At 50.5% G+C, this 23,747-nt stretch overlaps 5 protein-coding genes across 5 annotated transcripts; 2 read left to right on the forward strand and 3 right to left on the reverse strand.

Annotated features, from left to right (window-relative positions):
• The first annotated feature begins 112 nt into the window (after positions 1 to 112).
• On the forward strand, positions 113 to 3,092 carry BO82DRAFT_353415 (AAA family ATPase SEC18). The gene is made up of 4 exons (XM_025634946.1): positions 113 to 470; positions 537 to 686; positions 740 to 1,052; positions 1,106 to 3,092. The coding sequence occupies exons 1-4, from the start codon at positions 361 to 363 to the stop codon at positions 2,975 to 2,977; spliced, it is 2,445 nt and encodes an 814-aa protein (XP_025493005.1). The 5' UTR covers positions 113 to 360; the 3' UTR covers positions 2,978 to 3,092.
• Positions 3,093 to 3,381: 289 nt separating this feature from the next.
• BO82DRAFT_363893 (uncharacterized protein) lies at positions 3,382 to 4,478 on the forward strand (the record flags this gene model as incomplete). Its single annotated transcript, XM_025636919.1, has 2 exons — positions 3,382 to 3,802; positions 3,895 to 4,478. The coding sequence occupies 2 exons, from the start codon at positions 3,382 to 3,384 to the stop codon at positions 4,476 to 4,478; spliced, it is 1,005 nt and encodes a 334-aa protein (XP_025493006.1).
• A 1,905-nt stretch (positions 4,479 to 6,383) lies between these two features.
• On the reverse strand, positions 6,384 to 7,736 carry BO82DRAFT_391338 (KxDL motif-containing protein). Its single transcript, XM_025638563.1, has 3 exons — positions 7,259 to 7,736; positions 6,979 to 7,131; positions 6,384 to 6,747 (listed from the first exon to the last, which is right to left on the reverse strand). The coding sequence occupies exons 1-3, from the start codon at positions 7,564 to 7,566 to the stop codon at positions 6,666 to 6,668; spliced, it is 543 nt and encodes a 180-aa protein (XP_025493007.1). The 5' UTR covers positions 7,567 to 7,736; the 3' UTR covers positions 6,384 to 6,665.
• Positions 7,737 to 12,382: 4,646 nt separating this feature from the next.
• Positions 12,383 to 19,622, reverse strand: BO82DRAFT_401128 (putative sensor histidine kinase/response regulator; the record flags this gene model as incomplete). Its single annotated transcript, XM_025639234.1, has 4 exons — positions 12,383 to 14,436; positions 14,507 to 15,381; positions 15,461 to 16,648; positions 16,714 to 19,622. The coding sequence occupies 4 exons, from the start codon at positions 19,620 to 19,622 to the stop codon at positions 12,383 to 12,385; spliced, it is 7,026 nt and encodes a 2,341-aa protein (XP_025493008.1).
• A 1,953-nt stretch (positions 19,623 to 21,575) lies between these two features.
• BO82DRAFT_57229 (uncharacterized protein) lies at positions 21,576 to 22,067 on the reverse strand. Its single transcript, XM_025641337.1, has one exon. It carries the CDS (start codon positions 21,966 to 21,968, stop codon positions 21,642 to 21,644), a length of 327 nt encoding a protein of 108 aa, XP_025493009.1. The 5' UTR covers positions 21,969 to 22,067; the 3' UTR covers positions 21,576 to 21,641.
• Between the last annotated feature and the right edge of the window lie 1,680 nt (positions 22,068 to 23,747).

A 23,747-nucleotide genomic window follows, 5' to 3' on the forward strand; every position in this document is an offset into this window, starting at 1 on the left:
GAAAACGGAAGTCCGCCGGGCCGATCGACTAAGCAACGGTACCTTAACTGGCAGTTACGTCTATGTGTTGCGAAAGGAGCTTCCCCCAACTTCATGACCGCCACTCCTACTACTCTCATTCCCTCATACTTGGTTATCCTCCAACTTTACAAACACTATACTTCGCAGTCCAACTGTTGAAGGCCATTATTCACTTCGTCTATACTGTTCAAACTTTATTATATATTAGTTGAACTTGTGCCACAGCTGCCGGCAGCATCACTTGATCGCCCCTCCCCCGCGCTCAACTGCACAGCCAGCCATTACCTACTCTATATTCCATCTGCTGTCTGCGCAACACTCTCACATTCTTGAGCAAATATGTTTAATCGCAATAACTACCCTTCTGTGCCCAACCCTTTCGGCTCTCGCCCCTCGCGTGGTGACGGTTACACGGCCCCTAACCAGCCGGGTGGATATCCTGCTGCAGGGTACGCATATGAAGAACGCAAGGCTTACTTTCGAACGATGACTTGCTAACTCATTTTTATTCTTAGTCCCGGAGGATACGGAGCCCCACCGCAGTCTATGGGCAGACCTAGCCCATCACACATGCCGCCACGGAGTGAGAAGCCCGCCAGCTCCGGTCAAACATGGACGCTGCGGCCTGCAAAGAGCCCGGACAATGTGTATACTTTTGGAAATCTGTATGATTTGAGCAAATCCGAGGTCAAGTCCTACATTCTGACAGTTTTCTTAGAGTCGCGGTGTCAACTCAGGACTTCCCTCCCTCTCGCGATGGACACGACCTTCTTCTTCTCATCAACGACCTCTACGTTCTCTCTGCGCGCCCTCTTGATGGCTTTCCCCCGGGTCATATTAGCATGTCGGATCCTCAGCGAACATGGGCTGGTATCGCCTTCACGGATTCAGTGCAAGTGCAGATCTATGATCCTTTCGGCCAGGGTGGTCAGGCATACGTCGGATCAACCGATATTGAAGTAGGATTCGCTGGCAAGAAGAGAGTCGAGACTCCATATGATCAGGACGAGCTGGCCAGCGTCGTGATTAAGGTAAGTTTATGCTCCATCCCACCTCACTTTACTGCGGGTCCTGATAGGAATAGAATTTCGAAAATCAAATATTCGCACCTGGCCAAAAAATCTTGATGGATCACCGAAGCATCCCACTTTTGTTGACGATCAAGACCGTTCAACGCGTTGATTTGTCCTCCGGCGCCCCTGACCCCAATGGTGGACAGGTCGAGACCAGCCCCATTGCCAGAGGAATCCTTACAAGACACTCTCAGATCACCTTCTTCAAGGACGCTCGTACTGGTATCAACTTGAAAGCTTCAAACCGTCGGCCTGCCGCAAACTCCATCATTCAACCTGATTTCAAGTTCGAGAATATGGGCATCGGTGGTCTCGACTCGGAGTTCAGCACTATCTTCCGTCGTGCCTTCGCGTCTCGAATCTTCCCCCCAGGGCTTGTTGAGAAATTGGGTCTTCAGCATGTAAAGGGTATTCTGCTCTATGGTCCTCCAGGAACAGGTAAAACTCTGATTGCTCGGCAAATTGGAAAGATGTTAAATGCCAGAGAACCCAAGGTCATCAATGGACCCGAAGTGCTCAACAAATACGTCGGTCAGTCCGAAGAGAATATCCGAAAACTCTTTGCGGATGCAGAGAAGGAGTATAAGGAGAAGGGTGAGGAGAGTGGCCTTCATATTATCATCTTCGATGAGCTTGATGCTGTTTGTAAGCAGCGTGGTAGTGGAGCAGGTGGCGGTACCGGAGTCGGAGATAGCGTCGTCAACCAGCTGCTCTCGAAGCTTGATGGTGTCGACCAGCTCAACAACATCCTACTCATCGGTATGACCAACCGAAAGGACATGATCGATGAGGCACTCCTGCGTCCTGGTCGTCTTGAAGTTCACATGGAAATCTCCCTTCCCGATGAAAAAGGCCGAGCTCAGATCCTCAAGATCCATACCCAGAAGATGCGCGACAACAGTGTGATGGACGATGATGTCGATCTGCCTGAACTGGCTCAGCTGACCAAGAACTTTTCTGGTGCTGAAATTGCTGGTCTTGTCAAGTCCGCATCATCATTCGCGTTCTCACGGCATATCAAAGTCGGGACGATGGCTAACGTCAGTGATGATGTCGTAAACATGAAGGTCAACCGTGCTGATTTCCACCACGCACTTGATGAAGTCAAACCGGCATTCGGTGTCTCCGAGGAAGAGCTGTCAAGTCGCATTCAGTACGGCATTATTCACTTCTCCCCAGGCATTAACGAGATTCTCAAGGAAGGAGAGCTTTTCGTGAAACAAGTCAGCAATGCCGAGTCCTCGCCTCTTTTCTCTGTCTTGGTGCATGGCCCGACCGCAAGTGGAAAGACTGCTCTTGCTGCTCGGATCGCCATTGACTCCGGCTTTCCCTTCATCAAGTTGATCAGTCCCGAGGACATGGTCGGATATAGTGAAATGGCCAAGATTCAGCACATCACCAAGATTTTCGATGATGCCTACAAGAGTCGTACGAGTGTTGTCGTTGTTGACAATATTGAGCGCCTTATTGAGTGGGTGCCTATTGGCCCTCGATTCAGCAACGCCATCTTGCAAACGTTGATGGTGTGCCTGAGAAAACAGCCTAGCAAGGGCCGCCGCCTCCTTGTTCTGGCAACCACCACGGAACGAGCTGTGTTGAAGCAGTTGGATGTGTACAACTCCTTCAATGCCGATATCATGGTTCCGAACGTTATGACATTCGAGGAGTTGAGATATATCCTGGAGAAATCTGAAGCTTTCGATGCGCAGGAGATTGAGCAAGCACTGGAGGGTCTTGATGACATCTCTGAACGAAAGATCATCGGCGTTGGTGTCAAGAAGGTGCTTTTGGGAATTGAGACGGCTAAGCAAGACGTCGATAAGGTAGGACGTTTTGTGCGTGTCATCAACCGTGCAATTCAGGAGGAACACAGTTTTGCATAGAGTTAGCAGGAGCTATGGCCAATGAGACTGGTATATCCAAGTGTACAGTGAAGGTAGAATAATTCAAAGTGACAATGTTAATATTATAAGTCTAAAATCTTCACCTTCAGTCAGGAGGGAGATACTTGCAACCCGAGATTGATCTGGTCTTCCCTGCCGTGATTAAATTATTCACTTTCCTACCTATGCTGTGTGAGGAAACTACCCACTTCACTGCTTTCGATTTCTCTCGCTTCTTCACATTTTAGACCTCTAGTCGCTGGCTTAGAACCCCCTACCCTCCACCATTTTGGATTCAACCTTACTTCAACACTACGACAACCATCATCTTCATTAGTCCCCTCCACTTCCATAACTGATCCCTCCGCAAGACCAGAAATACGCGCGTGTTGCAGCAGTCCATCATGCCTTCCGCCGCTGTCCAACCCAAGCAAATCCTGAAGCGAGCACCGTCACAGAAGGAATACGAGTTTCTGCAAGAATGGGCTCCCGAGACTCTCATGAACTACGAAGTGCCATCCCAACCTCCTCAGGCTACTCCAGTCAAAGAACAGGGCATGCCCAATCATAGACATCCTAGATTGCGCACCTCTTCCTTGTATGAAGACTGGAAAGCTCACGCTGCCTCCTCTCAGGGAGAGAACGCGAACAAGGAATGCAGTCCTTCTCCCCACGCCTCGGCACAGAAGATTGACCACTTGCCACAACCTGCGAGCTTGAAGGCTGCCCCAGTCATTGCTGAGAAACCACATCATTGTTTGCAGTCCAGAACAAACGCGAAGGGCTCTCAGCAAGTCGGCTCGAAGAGTAATACTCTCCATTCTCGTGAGTTCAACTAATTCTTTCAAGATTCGAGATGAAGTTCTACGTGACAGTATATTCTTCTCTAACACGTTGGCGATGTGTGCATGGTCTAGATCACTACGCTCAACCTACTGTAAGCGCTAACAATCGATTTAACACTGTGCATGCGGGTGATAGAAAGTCATCCAAGTTGGTTGCTGAACCTGTCAACGTTCCGCACGAATCACAACAGACGTCACGACCTAGCTCTTCTAGTCCTACAACACCAGAGGTCTCTATATCTGTGCACAAATTTAAAGGCATACTCGCTGCTGAGGTTGAAGAGCTACACCACCCTCGCACCTCGAATTTGTCCGCAGCAAAAGTATCCAAGCCTGCGGAGAAATTTAAGCCCAGCGATGAAAGTCAGCAGAAACAGAACCTGAACGGTCCGACTCTCAACGCAGTACAGACATCCAAGCGTACAGAATTCACCAAGAAAGCCGTCGAAGGCAGACAGAAGCCACGGACTGGGTCTTCTGTTTGCTATACCGCACCTAATGGTACTCGTTTTCCTCGTCACAATGACTTGCTCAAATGGTCAATCGGAGTGAAGAATCAACACAATGATCTTGTGATTTTCATGCCTGTCTTCGTCGAGAGCCCATGGAAGGGCCTTAAGCCTATTTTGACCACATGTGCTTCGCGTTACTGGTAGGTTATTCTCTGCACCATTTGGTGGTCTGTACTTTGTTTAATGATACGCTGCTAATCGACAATATACAGACGTAATTCCGAAGCCTTCTAGCATTCCTATCAACAATGAAATTTCCCAATCAAGTATGAAGCTAGGATTCCCAGTTTGATCATGTTCGCTTCCCAGTCTCGGATGAAATTATCACCCATGGTCACTGCAGCCCGAGGGAGTCAGCTTTTTACTGATCCTTATTACGTGACGTTACGAATCCGGATCCTGTAAAGTCTTTGATGCAAGTCACAGAGAACAAGTATGCTATTCTACTTGGTGCCTTATTGATCAGATATCTCACCGCTCATGTTTGTTGCTGTGTGCCTTCTGTCATGGCACTTTCTGTAGTGCAGATCAATCAGTTTTCTCATCGAACCTATACAGTCAAAGTGGACATTCCAATCCTCAGGTCAGAATTTTGAGCAATGAATTAAGGGCCGATAACGATCCATTTCTGAAATTTGGAGAAAGATGATATTAGTAGTCTTAGATGGGGGCGTTTGTCGAGTAGGCTGGTTCCCAAAGTAGTAATACCTACTTCTAGGCTCAGCTTCTTTAGCCCCTGAACAAAGTAAGTAGCATGCCACTGGAACATCAACGGCCTACCTCTTAGCGATTTCCAAATCAAAATGCAATTGATACACCATCATGACTTCACATTGCCATAACCTGAAACAAGACCTCACTAGGGTCCGGCTTCTAACTCAATCTTACGGAAGGGTTTTATCCGGGGTTTCATTTCCTCTAGTCCCACCACGCCCGACGACCTCGGATCGCCTCAGCAACAATCAATTAGCTTCAGTGGTACAAGCAGGACACTGGGCTAGCAGTACAAGAGTCAACGGGCTTTATATGTCCGCGCTGCAGCAGTCAACCCCTGTTTAATATCTATCTCTACGCAAACTGGCGATACGGTCCTACACGCAGCCAAGCCACTAGACCTGGCAGTCAGAGGAGCATCTGCCACTCCTGCTCGCCTCGAGACTTATAGGCGTGTTAAAGCTACTGATCGGATCGGACTACTCTGGATATTGAGAGCCTAATGTTTGCCTGATTTGTCAGATGGCGGATGCTCCTATATGAGGTAGGGTGCAAGCAATGCCACGCGACAACGCAACAGATCTACTGCACCCCTGAATCTTGGCTCTATAGTTACAGGCTCATAATTTCAAGTAAGCTCAGGCTCTCACACCAGTGAGACTAGACCCTAATCCTGATCTAACGCATCAGGGGCAGTCTCAGCACAAGCGCTGCACATCATATGCACGGCATCTCACTTTCCGGTCGATCCACCCAAGGTGCGCGCACACTGTGGCTGAGGCGCTGTGCCACAATGACTGGCAGCAGGCGACGGCTCCATCCCTGAGCTTTTCGGCACGTCTCCGCCTCTAAAAGCGGCAAGGAGATCATCTCAAAACAGGGGTGGAGCGGAGGCGGCCGAGCGTTTCCCCGCTGGCGGAGTCGGCACAGCGGAACTGACCGGTCACACTGCTCCTCGCATCTCGCGACAGAATCTGAGACGAATGGATCAGAATTGCAAAGATATGGGTATGAGGTTCTCGCCCTCGATCTACCATATCTTCATAGCATTCTTGGCGTCGGTTTTCCTGCTTCACCGGTATGCGCCTACCACATATCTCCAAGGACCGTGCCCGTATCGTGACCCCAGGTGACCTGAGCCTGGCACATGACTTGGCGCTTGTCGTCACAGGATGTGATGTGATGTGATGGGGGGGTTTTTTTTTTCCCCATGTCAACCTGAAACGTTGCGGGCGCACCTTCTTGCGCATCCGGGATCTATTCGGAGCTATGGATCACACATTCTCACCTCCCCCGCCCTTTTGTTCGGAGATGCAACCAGTTGCGAATCTGCAAGAAAAATGAAGGTATATTGCAGAATTTGAAAATTTCCAGCAAATATCAGCAGGTACAATATTACAATACGCCGCCAATGGAACATCGACGACAGGGGCCATCCCAGAAACCCTCCCAGCCAAACGGTATCGCAAATCAAAACAATCCATCCCGAGATCAAGCACGCCAAATACAAAATCCATAGAAGCCAATTTACCGGAAAGCCAGCTTTCGTGGTCCTGACGGGGGTGTTTGCCTCGCAAACGCGTCTCGACCAGTCCCAACACAATCCCTTTTTGTTGTTCAATTATCGTCCAAGGTGTATTTCTTGGCCGCACGCCGATATTCATCGGGATGAGCATGTTCAGCTTTGGCCTTCAAAGCACTTGTTTCGATAGTCAGCGTCTGAAGCTCTAGTATCGAGGTAGATCGCGCCTGCAAATCACACACGGAACATGTTTCAGGGGGACTAGTAGGACGCTGAACGCTGCCAAGAACTATCTTGACGGCGGAGCGCGGCGGACGTCCGCGCAGCTGGCCAGCGGAGCGGAATCCGTTGACGACAGTTGCATACGGAGCAAGACGAAAAATGCCAGGGGATAAATTCGCAGCTTACTTGACGCGTTTTTGAGTCCATTCCAAGTCCCGCTTGGTTTCTCGAGCGACTTTGATGCCATCGGCAAAACTGGCGCGCACGCCCTTTAGGCGCCTTTGTGCAAGAGCTTGCAGCTCGAGCAGCTCGCGCTGCTTCGCATTCAACTGACCGGAACTGATGGTTCGGGATTTTAGCCTCACTTCATTTCTTGAACCCCAGATTGATATGCTGCCCGCTTCCAATCCTGTGGGTTCCAAGGATAGCAAATTGGGGTTCGCCGCGACGAAGGTTAGACACTCACGCTTGCGCCTGCATCGCCAATCCCTTATCCAACGGTGTTGGGTCAAACATATCCTGCATGCGATCATTCAAAACATCAACAACATCGACCCCAGAGTATGAGGCGGAGCTGGAATCATAGTCGCCGCCGATGCTTCCGGATGCATAACTGAATCCAGCGGAGGTACGGCTTCCTGCCGTGGTGCTGGCGTCGGATATATCAGGAGGTGATCCCGACACTCGACCGACAGGATAAAGACTAGCCGGAGCTGGAGCCTTGGAGGGGACGTTGATGGGAAGAGCGGGAGACTGATAGTGGTGTGTCGCCATTGTCAAGAGAGGTTTGGAGCCGATGAGGAGAATAGACACAGTGGGCTCAATGACAAGAAGGTTAAACGACTGATGCCTATCAAGGGGCTGGTATGTCAGAGGGCAGATACTGTAGAGTTGATGAATGATTCTGATGAGTGGAAAGGAAGCAGACGAGAGACCTGGAGAGATAGAAAAGGAAGCAGGAACAAGACCGGAGGATGGAGGACGAGGAGAGGGCTTATATAGCCCTCCGCGGAGAGTCTTCCATCCGGCGGAATGAACTTTGATCAAAGGAAATGAGTCCTAGCAAGGCTATGAGGGGAAAGGGGGGGCATGGGATGGGCGAGAGGGAGCCATTGGGCATTGGGATTGTCCGGGGAGGCATTTTCTTCCACCCCCCCTTCTGCCTCTCACCCACCATCATCCCTCCACTTGTCGCCAATCCCAACCCCCCAATTCCGCCCGTCTTGCAGTTTCTGAACGCCAATTCGCTCCTTCTCCCGGAAGAACCCCGCTCTGGCTGAAAAGACGAAAAATTAGAAAGATTGCTGAATGGTCGGAGACTGGTCCAGCCCTCTCAATCCCTCCTCCACCCGGACGACCTTCCCCGGTGTCCCGTGGCGAGACTATCGGGCATCCTGGGGGCTCCCGGACCTTTTCGCTCTTTCTCTCCTTGGGCTGCAATGGTCTGGCTGTTACGACAAAGCTATAAGAGGAACAACGAGAAGCACCGCGAAGCTGATCCTGCAGTGTTCCGACTTTCGTCTCCAGTGGAGCTATTGCTCCCCTTCCGAGCGCCACAGTATGCTCATGATCACGAAACAAAATACGTGAGACCTTCAGTCTACTCATCTAGACTCATCTCACTGTCAGATGCCGCAGGCTTTTCTATTGCGTTTGTGAACGCGCGGCAAATTACCTTCCCTCTCCAAAGCTAGTCCTTCGTGAATATGCGCCGTCAATATCAGGAGGCTGGGTGGCTGGGAATATGCGATTGCAGCAGCAGAGGTACAATATCTATTCGACAAGATGCAATGAGGAATAAGTGCCTACGGAGTTACCACAGTTTGCGACATCCATTCCAGCTGTGTCGGTCATTGCAGCCATTTGATATCAGACTCAAGATGTGGTCTGATTATTCGAAACTCGGCCGGATTTGTCGTAACGAGGGTATAAAGTTCCGATGGCTCTGGGCTGCTAGGTCATCCCATTTAGGTGACTTGGGTGACATGTTAGGGTTAGAAAGCTTGTCTCTTTTCCACTTCCGCTTTGTTGAGAGACATTACCTGTGAATGGCCATATGAATGGTGACGTCTTGTGTCAAAGACTGCAAGGCACACAAAGAGTTGCAAACGCAGTATATGGTGCGGGGGCTGACGAAAGTCACAGTCTTCGCGGCGAAAGAAATAAACCGGATATTGAGGATTTTGGATCAGCATTGGACATCTTTGCATATGTTCGGAGCGAACGAACAGGAGCGGTATGGCACATTAATCAACCCAAAAAAGCACGGAGAATCGGCTACTTAGAAGCGCAAAAGACCGGAACTGCATTCTCAAATGTCAAGGGCGGGCTAATGACTTCTACTAACTCGGCGCGGCGACCCAAGATCGCTCAAGTGACACGGCAGGGCAGAAAATGTCCCTGAAATCGAATGGAAAACCGTGTAACAGACAGGGATAATTTCCATTCTCTTCGATGCGCCAGGCATATGACATGCAAAAGAACAGAGACCACCTGGGATGTGGAATTCGAGGAGAGTGTGTTGTCCGCTTATCGGCGGCTCAGCATCCCGCGCCTGGATGCGTTCCATTGAGCTCGAGCAATTGGGTGTGCCATCATCAACTTCCAGATTTCCAACGGTAACAAGCGCCATAGACGCCGCCAACGTGGAGCTCCAATATGCTGGATGGAGAAGAATAGGTCCAGATGAGAAGAGGCTCGACTGGCTTGCAGATACAGGGCTCACTGTTTCGAACGAGACTCGGGGTCCTCCGATCCTCCCATGACTTCGGTTCAGGGCATCCCTGTCCAGCAAGCCGAAAGCTCGGAATCAGGACCTCATGATAATGCCCAAAGAAGTACAAAAGACCTAAAGCTAAAGAGCAGAAAAGAAAACGGTCTGAATACGCACTCAATACAGGCTCTTGGCTGACAGGCAGATCGGAGCTGCTAAAACACGCAGGGAAAACCTGTTCTTCTAGTCGCCGGCTTGGATCAGAAAATACACCAGTCACGATCGACGCCGGCTTCACGGTGACATCCACCGACAAGCCGCTCTGACCAGTGGCATTCAATTCTTCCTGCACCATTTGCGCGTACCGTCATTATGTCCCCAACCTTGCTGCCTCAAGGACTCTTGGGTTGTTGCCTTACAATTGCGGCCGTATCCTTTTACTCACGCTGTTTTCAACTGTGCCTGAGCGGCCCTAACTATTGTCTCAGCCATCGGCACCTTGGAAGATGGTCTCTTGCTTGATCGTCCAGCAGCCCGACCGGAATTATTGGTCACACAGAAACCCAATGAAGTGATGATTGTGCCTCCGATGAACTACTTCGATTATTCGTGTGAAAATTCGACAGAACTTGATTGGGTCACTGCTTGCTTCGGTTTATCTCACGACACAGCTTCTTTCGGGTCGCCAAGAGTTGCTGAACTGAGTCAGATCATGCCTGGCCAGATTGTCTGAGTAGACCATGAGAGAATGACGAGCGAGGCGAAAACCCGACTGTTTTACTTCTGGATTACGGAGTTTTCAGAGCAGCGGCTTGAAAAGTCTGTCTGATCTCTGCTGGTAACGCTACGCTAATGCACCCGACTGCTGCTCGAGATTCGCCGATGCTGCACCAAGGCTCTTGGGCTAGGCTGCTAATACCTCCGATGCATGCTGGGTCATGGCTTCTTTGGTTGTGAGACGACTATCCCCGCAGTGCCCAACAATCGGCTGCAGGTGAGGGTCCGTGTTAAGTTTCTCCATGGGCGAAAAGACGACTCCGGAGTGGAGGGCAGACACACTCCCCATTCCTGTCAGTCAACGGCGACGGATGCACTGCGGATGGCTAATCCTTCTTTAGAGGGATGATGCAGAGTAGGTGGGGTTAACTGGGGGGAAGGGAAAATACCTTCATTCGCCTGGCCCTCGTTTGCTTTCCTCACCGCCAGGTGAGGATTTGAATAACTACCGGAGTCTTTGTTCGTACCATATTATAGAGCTCGCCGTACTCTGGTGACGACAATGGGAGGGTTTCCATGTTATTCTGGCGGCCAATCAACCAGCCCTGTCGCTCATCGGCACCTTCCAGCTTTCTTTCCTTGTGGGCGTTTTCCAGAACACAGCGAGTGGGTTGAGACCACGGGTTGAGGCCGGGCCCGTCCTACGATAAGCGCTCGTTCTAAACCAAGTTCAACCAGGCATGCAGCTCCACCCTGCGATCATCCATGCTCATGCCTGACATACAGTACTGTACCTAAGCATCAGATCTGGCATTCGCGGTGCGGGAATCAAATCAGGCCGACAGAAACAACATCATCCCAGTGCATTCTCAACAATGACTAGTTTGGGATGTCAGGTGCGTTTTGAGGCAATCTGGCCGCTAGACTAGTCGGTACCTTACGGCTTTCCCATCGTGTCGACAACGAGCTCCAATGAAGTCTCTTTTGCTCGCGTCATCTTCAATCCGTTCAACCACCTCCATCCGCATCAGGCCGCTGGTTTTGAAGCAGCGGAAGATAACCACCGCCTTTTCTATTCAATATTGTGTCGACAACCGCCCAATCGGCAACCAGATCCGACGTAAAAAAATAATATTAGAGACAAATGCTACAGCAAAACCAAAATCCAGTATCTCGCGATGATCAAACACTACAACCCAATCAACCATCGTCTACTATCCCACCCGCCTCCACATGCCGACAAGCGAACCATGGTTCGATTAAATGGTAGATAAAGCCCCAACATTCGACTAGCTTTGCTGTCCTCGAATCTGAACTTTAATTCGGATCAAGTCGAGTAACACAGAATTTGGAGATCAACACATCATAATGCCGAAAAACACCAGCCCGATTAGGTTTCCGTGAAGGCTCCTGCAGCATTTCCCGCAATTAGGCTGGGTAGGTATGGCCTCGATTCGGCAAAACATATATATTGTAGAAGTGAGGCGCGATGTTATGCAAGGCGAACTACGATTACATAGGATTTGAGTAGCTAATTTCCCTAGGCCTTGATGACATGCATATGGACTGGGTGGATAGGTGAGTGAGTAGCTCGAGTATCATTAATCATATCCTTCATTTATTCATCAAGATTGTGTGGTGGATGGGCCTATGCCGACACCACAGTAGACGACAGATCAACCAACATGGGGTAGGTAGAGAAGCACGCGCCTAGAAGGGGGTGGTGGGGGATGGGGAACAGAGGAACGAAAGAAGGTTAGGGCCTATTTATATCCATACCCCACCCATTGTGGCCGTTGTTGTTGTTTGTGGAAGCAAAAGAGGCTGGAGAGAAAGCTTGGGAGCAGAAAAACAGCAGACTCGCTAACCAGAAACGAGGCTATGTAATGGATGGAAAAGTTACCCTAACGCGGACCAGATTGTAGCTGGGAATATCACAACATTTTGTGTGAAGAGAAAGAAAGTAATGAATCAAGACGAATCGATGAAGGAATAGAAACAGAAAAAAGGGAAGAACTCCAATTTATACAGATGTGGTATCTCAAACACACAAACAAGCGGGATTGGGGGGGTGGGGTTGTAAGGGAAACAGACGAAGAAGAGACTTTCAAGAATCCCTGCACGATTTTTACAATTTTCCTTCAAATACCTGGTTGCAGTTCAAGTGCTGGTGCTGGTGCTGGTGCTGGTGCTGTTGCTGGCAGCAAGTGGTTTTTCCTCCTCGGGCGTGAGTGCGATAACTGGACTGGCGGATTGGGATTGGGGTGTCGAGGAGCTGTTGCTTAGTGGCGGCGTGCCGGCGTCGGTACTCACGCTCCCGCGATCGCGGTTTGTCATGCGAGTGCGCGTGTAGGCGGGGACCGGGGCGAGGTACTGGTCGAGCATCTCGGCCAGGATGGTGGATCGGACCGGCTTTGGCAGGTAGTTGTTCATGCCGGCGTCGAGGCATTTCTCCCGGTCGCCCTCGATGGCACTGGCGGTCATGGCGATGACCAGGGCCTCGTTGACGTTGGGGTCCGGGTCTTTGCGGATTTCGCGCGTTGCGTTGTATCCATCCAGGGTGGGCATCTGCACGTCCATGAGGACCACGTGGAAGGGGTTTCCTTCCCGGGAGCGGGCCCGGAGAGCCTCGACCGCCTGCCGGCCGTCGCTGTAGGCTTCGCATTGCAGATTGAGGCCGGTCACGAACTTGACGGCGATCTTCTGGTTGATCGGGTTGTCTTCAGCGATGCACACCCGAATCTGATCGCGGGGGACCATGCTCAGATCACGAGCCGTGGGCTTGGGGGAAGAAGACTTCTCCCCGTCGGGGCTGGGGAGTTTCGAACGAAGACCTTTACTAGAAGCATCCTTCACTTTGTTGAATGACAGATGGAATGTGACTGTGGTGCCGACGCCGGACGTGGAATCGAGCCAGATCGCTCCTCCCAGAACGTCTTCGATGATCGCTTTACAGATGCTCAACCCGAGGCCACTACCTCCATATGATCTTGCGGTCGAGTTGTCGGCCTGAGAGAACGGTCGGAAGAGTCGCGACTTCTGCTCCTCAGAGATACCGATGCCGGTGTCCGACACCGAGCATTCCAAACGTATGCGCCCTTTGCCTTCTCGCGACACCCGAGCCCGCACGGTCACAGACCCTTTGGGTGTGAACTTGTAGCTATTGCTTAGCAGGTTCATGAAGATCTGATGCAGGCGAACAGGATCACCGAGGACGACAAGTTCTGGTGGAACCTTGTCCAAGTCCTCAATGGTCTCCAGGCCTCGGTCGCGGTGGGTATAACGAAGCGCGCGGACAACCTCCGAGATCGTTTCTCGGATATTCAGAGGGACAGTGGAAATCTTCATCTTTCCTGCTTCAAGCTTCGAGAAGTCGAGGATGTCGTTGATGAGGGTTAGCAGAGTATCGGCACATACACGAATCGACTCGACGTATTCGTCTTGCTCTTTATCCAATCGGGTACCCTTGAGAAGTTCGGAGAGACCGATCACACCGTTCATCGGGGTGCGCAAATCATGGGAAATATTAGCAAGGAAGATGGACTTAGCCTTGGCTGCATCTTCCTTGAGTTTCACATTGTGCTTCGCTTCGGCTTCGGCCACCTTGGCCTTCTGCTCCGCCTCTCGAGCTTGAGCTAGCGCGCGCTTCTGCGCTTCAACCATCGATGCGTTTGTGGCACTGACTTTGCGGACCTCACGGAAGAGTAATGCGTTGGACAAGGAGATGCCGATCTGATTGCAAAGCAAGTGAAGCACGACCACATTCCGTTGGGTGAAGGAGTTTGGTTTCCCTTCAATGTGTATGACACCAAGAAGATTTTCGGCTTGCATGATTGGCAATGCAATGACCGATCTTCCCATGGGGTATCTTGTCTGATAAGCTTCGCTAACATTGGAGAATCGTTCATCCTCAAGAACGTTGTGGACGAGGACCTCCTCCCGGGTACGCATGACATAGTGAGAGATTTGATGGGCCATCTTGTCCTCAATTGATGAGAATGGAAGACCGTCGACATATGACTTTTGGCCCTTTTCCATGTCGCCAGTTGCAGCTACGGTGAAATTGTTATCGAAGTTTGTCGCAATCAGAGCTGAGTCCGAACCATTGCACGATTCTAGGACAATTTCGATCATCTTTGTTAAGAGCTTGTCGATCTGGAGCTCCGACGACATCACTTGGCTCGACTCCAGGATACTCGAGAGATCGATTATATCTGCTTGCTGTCAGACTCAAAAAAACAATTGCGCAAATATCATTTCAGAACAAAAGGCGTTGCAACTTACCGAGACCGACACCCGAGATATCCAATGACCGCTCACCAGTCGTGACGCCGTTCTGCTCTAACCAGCGTTGTTTCCGATCGTCTTCTTCCATATTCGGATTCACGCCAATATGTTCCTGCCCTGAATTGCGGTTGATTCCAAGGAGTGAGTCAACAGTCTGACAACCGACGTCAACATTTCTCGACGACGTCGCGGTTTTCAGTAGCCACTCATGCTTCTCGGTCAGTTGGGCTGCTTTACCCACAGCACTGACTGCTGCCCAGGCGGCGATCGCATCTTGCATCACCGAGCGTGCCGCTCGCTTCGCACCACGTCGGATCAGGAATTCACCGTGCAGCTCAAGGGCCAGGGCTTCCTCCAATGGCCATCCATGGATCTGGCAGTGGTCAATAGCAGCCTCAAAGGCCTGAATGGCCGAGGTGTGGTCGTTTCGGACTTCGCAGATCAGTGCCTCCAAAATAAGTGACCACATGCCATAGTTCGCATCGCAAGCACTCCGTGCGAAATCAACCTCTGCTTTGTACTTTAGAACGGTCTTCAACCCTCCATCGAGATAGCCACGTGCAGGGTAGTCGTTGTGGAGTGTCAGAAGGGAGAGCGCAACATAGAAATAGACGACATAAGAGACGCGAGCAGACCACAACCTAGGCATCGTATCCATCATCTGCATGCCAACCTCTATAGCTCGAGTATGGTGGCCGTAAGCGAACAAAGGAATCATTGCTAAGCCCCAATAAATATCCCTCGGGCGATCAGCATTGCTAGCGTTGTTGTCAAGGAAAGCGATATATTCATTCGTATGATGATGCTCGTCAGACATGACAGTGTCAGCGAACCGACAGGATGTCTTCCCTTGCAGCGCACGCGCGACTTGTCTGCATGGTTATGAGGATCAGTCTTTCTACTTCTTTAATCTTCCTGATGTGGAAGGGTTTGACTTGAAGGGAGTCTTACCGTACTGCTAGGAGAGTGGCCCCCCCACGAGTATCATTTACCCAGTCAGGTATATCCTCGGGGCTTTCATTACAGAAAGCCTCGACCTGGGCCATATCATGGCCCAGGAACAGCCGCGTCATTGCCATCGAGGAGAGACTGATCAAGGTGATGTAAGGGTCACCCATTGAGAACGAGGTCTCCACCGAGGTTTCAAGAACAGGAAGCGTAGATGACAACGGCACCCGCAAGTGAGCAACATAAAGATTATGAACGATCAAGCCCCGACCTTGGGTCCACGGCTCAGGGCAGCGCTCAAGCAGACTGAGTGCATGGTCACTGAGTTTGACAGCAAGGTCCAGATCGCGGAAGCGACTGAAGGAAATCATGGCAAGATGGGAGCAGCCTATTGAGATCTGGACGAAGCCACCTTTGAATAGGTGAAGATTTATCATCTCTATTGCCATTCGGTAGAATGTTAATCCATCATCCCAGTAGGTGACGGACATTGCCTCAGCCATCACTGCTCCGATGGTTATCATGTTGATATCCTTGCTGATAGGTTTCCGAACAATGCCATCCAAGTCCATCTTGCCGAGATATTCGCTAAGACTCTTGTATGCAGTATCGCATTGTTCGTATGTGGTTGGCTCCCGGAGATGAACACCCAACTCATCAAGACATGTCAGAAGCGAATCCATGGAGCGGAGGTGGTTGCCCATTTGAGCGTAGATTTTTGCCTTCACAATCCAAGCCCTCGACTTGCAAACGGCACTTTTCCCATGCTCGAACACCTTGTCCAAAAGATCCAGGGCTTCTGTGTTATGTCCTTGAGACCATGACATCTCGGCAGTGGCAATGTGCAGACGCAAGGTCTCGTGGTAATAAACATCCGTGTTATTGTCATTCCAAGGATCATCCTGGAGGAATGCGATACAATGGCGGAAGTACCAGAGCGCAGTCGGTCGAGCGCCTGACTGAGCTGCAGTCTGAGCTGCATCCCAGAGAATCTTTCTGTATTCCAGTCTTTCGACAACACGAGACTTGATGATTCGCGACGCGAGAGCCACATGCCGCGCCAAGGCATATCGACTGCGTCCGTCATGATAGTATTTCATCATGGCTTGAGATATGATGAAATGCATTTTCTCAACGTTTCGACCTTCAGTCAATGACAATGCGGCTTGTGAGAACCGATCATTTACAAACCTTATGCGGCCCGAGTCAGCGGAACGATCTAGTGGGGGTCAGATTAAGTTATTCGGGGTGCATACCTGAATTCATCGTCCGTTTTCCCGGGAATGATAAGGTTTGCTTGGACAAGATACTGCAGCCCAACGATAATGTCGGCCTCGGACTGTCGAATCAGGTTCGCATTCTGAGGGCACGTCAAATCAACAGCTTCGTCGTCATCACTCGAAAATAGAAACTCGCTTGTAAGAAGCTTTTGGACCAGCGAGAAGGCAAACGGGCTTCCCAACAACGCTCCCCAAACCATGATGGACCTTGCCGCTGTAGGGTTTTCTTGAAGACGCCGAGCAATAAAACCAAGCCCGAGGCCCTCTCCATACCTAGGTGCCACGAATTCGGTGAAAATACGATCCAAGTCAAACTCCCAGGTAGAGTTTTTCCAGGAATACCATATGCAATTTTTGCTATAGCAAGTCTCCAACATCATTCGCACAAAGAACGGGTTGCCCATGCTCTTCTCTTGGATCACGGCTGCAAGTGGCGTTAATGTTGGATTTGGAGCTTGGTGCATCGTGGCCGCTACAACTTGCATGATTTCTTCTTCTCCGAGAGGTTTCAGCATAATTCGGGTCACGTTAGGGTTTTCCGCTTCGAAAAGGGACTTAATGGCATCTGACTCGAGTTCCGACTGTCGGCTCGTGAGAATCAGCACACAAGGTAGCTTGGCTTTCACAATGTTCATAATCAGTTCCAGGGTTTCGTCATCGGCATAGTGCAGGTCATCCACACATGCACAAATCACCCTGTACTGCGATAGAGTTTTCAGGATCTCCAAAAATGTCTCCATCAATCGCATGTTCTTCAGTGCGGCATTGGACAGAAAAAAGTCGACCGAGCTTTGCCCGTCGTCAAGACGAGGCATTGCTACGCGCTTGGATGGTTCTCCTTTGGTCGAGACATCTTTGAATATATGCTGCGCTGCAGAAAGCCTAGGTGAGATCTGCTTATCCTTGTTACCAGATGACATGAGCTGTTCCGGAAGCTCGAGGACTCGATGCAAGGTCGGCCACATGGGTCGTAGCGCTGTGCGGACATTGTTATGATAGTCGGTGGTGACATCACGTTCCGAGAATATTTGACGGAGAAGGCTAGCCAGGATCTTCGCAAAAGGCTCAAAGGGAACTCGCCTAGCTCGGTCCAGACGAGCTATGCCAATGTACCCAAGTTTACGTATCGTTGATTGAACTCGGTTTACAAGATCGGTTTTGCCAATACCAGCCGCGCCGCTAATGGCGATGATCTCACATTTTCCGACTCGACGCGCTTTATTGGCAGCTTTAGGTCGAGTGACAGAAGTGATTGACTCCCCATGACTTTGCGTGCTTGTGCCCATCGAAGGATGGCTATCTCGGTCTGCAATATCCCAAGATGCGCGTGATTCCACCGGACTCTTGAGCTTGCCAGAGGCATTTCCCGGCTTTGGGGTTGAAAGGGAAGACTCCGTGCTATGCAGAGACTCATGCGTAGAGACCCGACCTAGAGGGCCACCATTAGTAGTTTTTGAAGCTAGGTGGAATGAACCCGAGTCGCTTGAACCCGACGCGATCTCAAAGCTGTCTACTCGGCCGTCGGACACGGACGAGTTCGAACCCACTCCACTAGAAGCTTGCGCTCCAGCTCTCGCATAGGCAGATTGTTGGCGCCTGTGAACCTTCTCCACAACACTAATGATCTTGTCGTATTCTTCACGTCGTCCGAACATGCGAGACGGAAGAGTGAAGAAAGATGAGACATCCCGCTGTGCGATCTGGAAGTCCTTCAAGGCCTCGCTATCACCATCTCCAAGTAACTGGGAGATCTGCGCTAGGTCTCGCTTAACGGAAGAGATCGTATGATAGCGTTCATTGACAGCCTTCTGCGTCATCTTCTGAATGACAGCCGATACGGCATCCGGAACATCCATCCTCTTCGCTGAAACGGGGACCAACTTCTTTCCGAGAACGTTCTGCACAACTTCGACGGGATCGCTGCCTGTGAAGGCCGGTTTACCCACCAGCATAGTCCAGAAAAGCACGCCAAGCGCATAGATATCTGTTCGGCTGTCCGGTTCTGTTGGCATTCTCCCCGTCTGCTCTGGTGCGATAAATTGTAGCTTGTTCTTGACGCCTAGTTCCCTCGAGAGCGACGACCAGCCCTCGCTCAAGATGTTGTCGAATGAGCGGGCTCCATTGCCAGTGTTGGTCAGCTTCACCGAACGAGCCTCCCGGTTGAAGTGGAAGGCATCTCCCCGAATCTCACCATGGACGGTTTTGAGGCCGTAATGCAGAAGTTCCAAACAATCACATGCCCCAATCGCAAAGTCAAGAAATACCGAAAGAGATACCTGCTCTCCGGGTGTGGGCTCGTTGCTGTCGGTCCTGCCGCCAACTGCAAACCAAGCGGGTCCAAAAGCGACCATCTCCCGCAGCATGTTCGGACCAGGCGATTCGAAGAGGGCCACGAGCAGAGTGCCCGAATCCCCCGGGTCTGGAGGCAGTCGTATCAGATCAATCGGTCGTATTGTGTGATTGCAATCTGGGTCCGAAGTTTGCACAATCGACCGTAGCATATGAAATTCGCGCTCGAGTCTGACAACGTGGGACGAAACACGGGCGACGACTGGGATCCATATTGGCTCATGATCGATACGAGACAGCGATAATTCGCTGCTGGACTCGCTAAGGCTGCTCCTCCAATGATGACGAAACGGGGGACGGGATTCGGTGCGCGGGGAATGGCGAGCCAGACTGGAGGGGCCCGAGGAGGTTGCGGCGGGGGTGGAAACATCAGATTCAACGGCATGACGAAGGCCGAAGACGTGCCAGTGGTTGTAGGTAGAGTGGAACGGCTCAACGGACTGATCCCAGGTATATCCAGGTAGCTGTGCCAATCTCTCGAAGAGCCGCGCCGGGGGGAGCGGCAAGTCGTCCCCCAAGATATGGCTATCGTCCATCGCACCCAACAATAAACAATTGTGTCAGACAGAATGTCACCCCTCAATTGACGGCCATAGATGAATGGACTGCTGTCGTGTGTAGACGCACTCGTACTCGAAAGAAGGGGTGGTCGGAATGGTCCGAGAGAAGATTCATAAGAACGAAAACAGTTTGAACGATAATCGTCGCCAAGGACGGTGGAGAGAGAGAGGAGGGAGGGAGAACGAGGGAGCGAAAGTGAGTGAGTGAGTGTTGCCGCTCCTTAGGACTAGATTAGGTAAAGGTCAACGGCTCCAGTCGAGACCGCACGGTTGTGCGCATTTTGCTTGGGGGGAATCTCCTTCGCTCAGATGGGATGTAGTTTTTGGATGGTAGGCTTACCTCAATACTAGGACCTACCCCTTTGTCAAGAATGATGGGTTGTGTGAGCGAACAACTTTGACAGACTCCAGTCCTTTTTCGATGTGAGACAGGAACTTTGGAACTTTGGAACTCATGGTTTGAGAGGGACGAAGTGGGTATAGTTGCCTGAGGCTGCAAATTCCCTCATTCAGAGAGGGTTCGTTCGTTCGCTCTGGGCTGAGTCAGCTGCCGTTGGGCATCACGAGGGAAATTGAAGTTAAAAAAAAAAAAAAGTGGGCGGCCGATCAGCCGTCGATTTGTCTTACTCGTTTTCAGGGCACAACGTGGTGGATGGATGGATGGATGGATGGCAGGCAGCAAACAGTCGACTGGCAACATGCCACCCATCGCCATCAGCTTTCTCTACCCACCTTTGTTTAACTTTCCTACTCTAGTAAGGACTAGTGTAGGAGACTAAAAGATTTGTTTTTTTTTTTTTTCCTTTTTTCTTTTTTTCTCTTTTTCTCAAATGAGACCTTACTTATTCCTGCCTGTCACATTGTGGTCTATTGTAGTACAGTGCAATGCATAAATCATGCATTCAGAAGTACTCTGTAGGCTGCCAAGAATTAGCCAAAGTACGGGGACGATCAATGGCACTGGTCTGCCCATGAATGGCTACACTAGCACTTTCTTAACTGTAGCCCATGGCGACCAAAGAAATATTTTGCTTAAAGAGCATACTACTGAATATCATAATGAAGAAGGGGGGCCACTTCGGAATTCTGATTCGAGGAACAGGGCTCAACAGGGCTCTGGGGCCTGGCTGAAAGTCAGTCAGTCCTAATCTGAGTTTAACTAAACTAGTACTCGGTAGCATGCGAAGATGTCACCGGCACATTGTCATGAACACCCGATCGTTTGTGCCAGACTACTTCAACATTCTTCAATGTAAATTTGTTCAGGGTGTGAGTATTCAGTACTAGAGTATGTCTCCCCTCCCACGTGTTCCAGCACCGACATGGAACACGGCTTCGTCATACCATCGGTTTTAAGATCGTCAGGTTCCTGCACTTACACTAGTCAAACAAGTAAGCAATGCAGCGCCAGCAGCAAGAAAGGGGGTCCGCTGCACGGTAGGTACAGTATAGCTGCAGACGAACTACCGAAGGTGATACGTGGATGGACTCTGCCGCTGCAGGCGGTGTATCTCGCAGGCTCCCAGCTAGCTACTTAGAGCTCCCTGAAGCTGGATGTCTGAGCAGGAAATAAAGTATGCTAGCCTGGCGGACTCCCATGGTACCAAATGCTTGGTGCTTGGGAGACTGCCAACCCACGCGGCAACACTGAACACTGACGGTTCCATGCCGTCATCGCGAGCGAGACTTGTCCGCGGAGTACAGTACTAGACCACGAATCCGAGACGCTGTTCTGCGATCATCATTCTCGTTCTAAACCCCGGGTTTGCTCGGAGTTTTCTTGAGGTGTTTAGAATAGACCTCGTCCATTGCACAATTTGAGCTACACCCTTGTGGGGGTAAATAAAAGCTCATATGCAGAAATCAAGAATCCAAAGCTCACAAGACTGGGTAGCGTAAGATACCTTGAGAAAAAGGTTGTTCTCCAAGTCATTAAACGCAGTGTCAGGAGGACGACGATATATAACATGGTATCGCGATGAAAATTGGGCATAGCTATTGCGGGGGACCTAGTCTAGTTACCAGGACTCGGCTAGACACATCAAGAGAAATGCCATCATGAATGGAAGCAACAATCCAGTCACCACCTTGGGAAGGTCTAGAAGTGAAGCGAACACATGGTCTGTTAGTGGTTATTGCGCAGATCGCGTGCCTCACGAACCATTGTTGAGGATCTCGGGGATCGCCTAACGGGGTCATTTCAAATAAAGCGGCAAAGCCTATCAAGTTAAAACGAAGTAGTATGACGAAGAACCTACTAAGCATACATTTTGGTCTGGTTTCTGTTCTTCGTCCACTCTTCGCAACGGCAGGACGTCCCATTTGCTTGCTACACAGTGGACGGACCCATTATCCGGGAATAAGAGCTGAGGGTCTCACGTGAGGGGGGAGAAAGTGGAAGAGTTTTCAGCCTTAGGCACCGCGCAAGTGGCTCGTGACCAAGGAGGGTACGACGGCAGTGCAGAGGACAGGCATCTGTCGCGGCTCGATGATGCAGCCATGAGCAAGCAGCTACTGTGATGCTCCACCGTATTCAGGGCGCCACTGTTGGAACCATCGATGAAAGGTGGAATGCAGAACGGTTCAAGGATATTGACCGGAGGATAAGCAAGCAATGGTCTATTAATAAGAGTACTGACTGTATTTACTCTGTACTACAGAAGATAATAATGGGTAGTAATGATGATGATGGTGGCGGCATGGGCGGAGAGGGCTTGCTTACTTGATGCAAATTCAAGACGGGGGCTGCCCTTACACTAGTCTACTTTTAGGTATGTCAATGTCATCCCAGCATTTGTCGTTCCTGCGACTAATTTGGATGTGGCATCATTTAGAGGGGTAAGGTTCCTGAAGTTACTATCATGTACTGTATGTGCACTCGTGCTGCTGCTGCTACTACTACTCCTGTTCTACTATACACCACAATGCACAATGTATTGCAGCTAATATACTAAGAACCTTGTTCATTGCCTAGTGAAACTTTGAAAACTGTTTTGGTCAACAAAAGACCGTGTCCAGCCAGGTCTTTTCCTTCATTCTTGGATTCTTGACCTTTTTGCTCGCTACTGAGACTAGGCAAGGCAGTAGGACTACGACAGTACAGTACTTGGTTACTTGGTTTGCCCATCCTTTCTCTTGTTCTCTCGTGACTGACTTCCTTGTAAGTTGCTTTCGCTTTTCCCGTAGCGGACTATCCTACTTCCCTCCCGATCTGTCTTCAATTTTGCAGTTCGTTCTTTTCAGGTTCTCTCCTGTCTCTTCCACACTTGGCTATTTGCGGCGGCTTGACGGGATTACTTAGTGTTTGCCAGTCATCAAGAGCGGACAATCAATCGGCTCTACCTCTACTGAATTATCCTCTACTCTGTCCCCAAGACTGGGAGACGTCTTTTGACAGGAGAAGATTAATAGTAGAAGAGTGCCGAAAATAGCCCTTGGGAGTTTTTTTTCTCTTACTTTCCCTCTTGTTCCCTTTTTCCTCTTCTCCTCTGTCCCCTCTCCTCTCCCCCCTCCCTCCAATTCATCCAGCCCAGCCCAGTCCAGGGCTTGCCTTAGCTACGTCATAGCTTGGAACTTTCCACTTCCCTTCCCCCCCGGGGCGACGGACCATTTCCACATCTTGAACTTTGCCAGCACAAATCGACGATCTCATTGTCGGCTGGGTCAATACATTATTTCTCATTATTGTACTAGCATTTTAGCATAGCAGTAGAACCTTGCTGCCAGTGCTTCATTCTGCTTTTACAACTAGGAAAGGTCAGATCAAGTTGAGCTTTTCTCCTAATCTCCTTCCACCAACTAAACTCAAACCCAACACCCTATTACTAGTAGTGCTGGTATTGCTACTACTGCTTCTACTGAGTCCTAAACCCCATTCCATTTATCCTATCCCATTCATTTCACCTCATTCTATTCATATCCACCCAACACCACCACCACCACTTCACCCCGCCGGCCCCTCCGCCCCCCGCCCCCCCCCCCCTCCCCCCCCCCCCCCCCCTCCCACTCTCCCCCCCCATAACCACCATCCGATATACACCGCTTTAGTCACCTTCCTTCTAACGGCCCATTTTCGGGAAAAAAATCGTTCGTCTGCCATTT

Source organism: Aspergillus uvarum (genome assembly GCF_003184745.1).
Source record: "Aspergillus uvarum CBS 121591 unplaced genomic scaffold BO82scaffold_20, whole genome shotgun sequence".
Taxonomy (NCBI): Eukaryota; Fungi; Ascomycota; class Eurotiomycetes; order Eurotiales; family Aspergillaceae; genus Aspergillus; species Aspergillus uvarum.

Coding starts and splice junctions, on each gene's coding strand:
- BO82DRAFT_353415 (XM_025634946.1), top strand. CDS start 361: ATGTTTAATCGCAATAACTACCCTTCTGTGCCCAACCCTTTCGGCTCT. Junction 471..536: donor GGTGGATATCCTGCTGCAGG/GTACGCATATGA, acceptor TTTTATTCTTAG/TCCCGGAGGATACGGAGCCC. Junction 687..739: donor GTGTATACTTTTGGAAATCT/GTATGATTTGAG, acceptor CAGTTTTCTTAG/AGTCGCGGTGTCAACTCAGG.
- BO82DRAFT_391338 (XM_025638563.1), bottom strand. CDS start 7,566: ATGGCGACACACCACTATCAGTCTCCCGCTCTTCCCATCAACGTCCCC. Junction 7,132..7,258: donor TTGGCGATGCAGGCGCAAGC/GTGAGTGTCTAA, acceptor CCGAACCATCAG/TTCCGGTCAGTTGAATGCGA. Junction 6,748..6,978: donor TGGACTCAAAAACGCGTCAA/GTAAGCTGCGAA, acceptor TATCGAAACAAG/TGCTTTGAAGGCCAAAGCTG.
- BO82DRAFT_57229 (XM_025641337.1), bottom strand. CDS start 21,968: ATGGGACGTCCTGCCGTTGCGAAGAGTGGACGAAGAACAGAAACCAGA.